Source organism: Alligator sinensis, unplaced genomic scaffold, assembly GCF_000455745.1.
Source record: "Alligator sinensis unplaced genomic scaffold, ASM45574v1 scaffold2111_1, whole genome shotgun sequence".
In the NCBI taxonomy this organism is placed as follows: Eukaryota; Metazoa; Chordata; order Crocodylia; family Alligatoridae; genus Alligator; species Alligator sinensis.
The window spans coordinates 65,507-68,044 of record NW_005843568.1 but is presented as its reverse complement, the minus strand read 5'-3'; the positions used below and the strand labels follow the sequence as shown (position 1 = coordinate 68,044).

Genomic DNA, 2,538 nt, shown 5'->3' with positions numbered 1-2,538 from the left:
TCTCATAGCTGCCCTTCAGGACATAGTCATCGTTGCATTCAAACCTCACTTTATCGCCACGGTCACACACAGAGCCACGCCCCTCGAGTTTCCTTCCATTCCGGATCTCTGGGTTTGGGCAGCGGGTCACTAAAAATGAAATCATGGTTGACAAAGGGTGTTTCACCTGACTTGCCTCTTCTCCACGCATGAACAGGCAAATCTGGTTGCAAAAGGTGGAGCGCAGAGAGCGGGGAAGCAGGAGAAAGACAAGGGAGTGAAACAAAACAGAGGTGCTGGTCCCCTTTGACTCAGGCCACAACATGTCCTGCCCCGCTGTGGCTGGTCCTAGATTGGACCGTCAGACCACACAGAACACCAACTGCACACTCAAAAGCTCTTTCATTCCTGAAAACCTACCTATTCTACCTGAGCAGTCAGGTTGAAGAGGCAGCAGCATCACCAAGCACGAGGAACCACGAACACCTGAGAACAGCAGTAATTACCAGGGGACACCTGAAAGGTGAGGCATCTTCCCCACCACCTCCCCCGTGTCCTTGCCGTAAGGCCTGTTCTTTCCGCATACTGGACGCTGCTGCCAAGTCTGACGGAGAGCTCTTCCTAAGGATGTATTTCTGTACAAGAAGTCACCCAACCCCAAAATCCCCCTCAGGGAGTTTTTATCCCTCTCCTCCCCAGCCAAACATAACTCAATTTATATGCTGTGAAATACGGTACTCCAGTTCTAAGGTCATTGGAATTACGTGCCAAGGTGAGACCAGAGTGAAACCCGTTACGCTGCAGTGTCTGGATCATAACACCATTAAGGTCAGCTTCCATTCACAGAATGGAAACCTATTTGGTCTACCAACAGCAGTTCCTACAATCAAACCTGGGCCATGATATACCCGAATTAATTGGTACTTAAGGGAAGAAAATAAAGGGTTGACTTTCTTATACAAGTAAGAAGAGAACTGAGCAACAGTTTAGAAAAAATGTCTTTATTTTGTCAATGAGTGAAGCTATGCCACCAAGCAAGGCCATCCCTGCTATACAAGGTGACCTGGTCAATGCCAGAAGGATCAAGAAGACATACAAAAACCTAGAGCTCTTGGTTCCAAAATTATACCTTTTATTAGACCAACTGGGAAATCACACGAACATCATTCTTTTTTGCAAGCTTTCAGGATTAAAATCCCTTCATCAGGCTGTGGGGAAAGTATACATGGTATAAGATGGTAAAATGTCTCCATTGGAAGGAAATAAACTTCATTTTTGCAGAGAGGGAGCTGAAGATGAAGACGGATCAAGAAGTGCTAACTATTTCTGATAACTTTTAACAACATGTTAACAACTTATATCAGTTGCATTTCAGGTTTTACAAGCAAGTCTGTGATTTGAGCAATGGTGAGCAGGCTGAGTGCGAAAAAAGCCATCCTCAAGAACCTTGTGTCATTTCTTCACCATATGGTCCCCTTCCAAGGTTGATGTTTTGAAGGTCTGCTACTTGAGACATCCAATCTAGTTCTACTGATATGTTGTGGACTACTAGTTGAGTAAAGGCCTAGGTTTTTATGGTGATGAACACTAAGCTGCAGTCTGAACTTGATCACCATGTGCCCAGGATGAAGAATAATCCTGTGGGTTCCCACCTCGGTGCATCACAAAGGAAAGGTTGGTTGTCTGAAAAGGATGAAAACAAACTCTCCCCTTTCCCACATTAAAAAAAAAAAAAATCCAGTTATGGGTAACATTAAATTTACCAGTCAAGGTCATGAACACGAAATATTATATTCAAGATCAGCTATCCATGGTTTCCTGAAAACAAGCTTCTTGCTCCATTTTGTGGGTGTGTTGGGGTTGGTTAGTTGTTTGACGTACCCCTCTATGCTCCAGTTTCTTCAAGTTAATTTGCATTTTCACATAGCAGGGCTCTCCCATTTGAAGGGAAAAGGGATTTTCTGGCATTTACTGCCTTTTCTTTGTGTCATCGCTCGACTTCCAAGGTTGATGGTATCTAAGGTTAGCTGTGCCAAATGCCGGTTTCAGCTTCTGTCCGTTTGGCCAATTTTATTTGCAGCTGCTAAATACATCGCTTCCAGGTTAATAAAGTTCCTTAGAAATCTGCTGCGGCAATTATTGCTTCTCATTTTGCTGGCACGTCCATGGGTCACATTTCAGGAAGTCTCAATTCTCTTTCTGTCATCAATTCAAAAGAGACTGAAATTAGTCATTTCTTGTGGATGGATTTTTTTGGTGGTATCTTTTATTGGACCAAGTGATAGATGTTAGACAAGGTTTCAGACACAAAGTGCCTTCTTCAAGTAATCCTGTGAGAACTAGGGGTGGTTTTACATCCCGAGCTATCTGATTTTTCTGTTCACTTGACTAAAGATCCTTTGAGGGCTCAAGTAATTTTTTTCAGCTTGTTCAGAAGCTGAAGCTAGTTATGGCATATGAAATCTTTGTTTCACACCCATCTCTTGATGTGATAGTTTCATTACAGATCCAGTGAAATCAAGTCCTTGATCAGTTCCCTGTAGGGCTTATTTTTAGTAG

General features: G+C 43.2%; 1 protein-coding gene across 1 annotated transcript in view; it reads right to left on the bottom strand.

Annotated features, from left to right (window-relative positions):
* Positions 1-964: 964 nt before the first annotated feature.
* The window catches only part of LOC102388420 (complement receptor type 1-like), a 15,291-nt gene continuing 13,717 nt past the window's right edge, over positions 965-2,538 (bottom strand). The window contains exon 15 of the mRNA XM_025195546.1: positions 965-2,178. Within this exon, the coding sequence (XP_025051331.1) occupies positions 2,150-2,178 (29 nt within the window). The 3' untranslated portion in view covers positions 965-2,149. The remainder of the gene's footprint in view (positions 2,179-2,538) is intronic.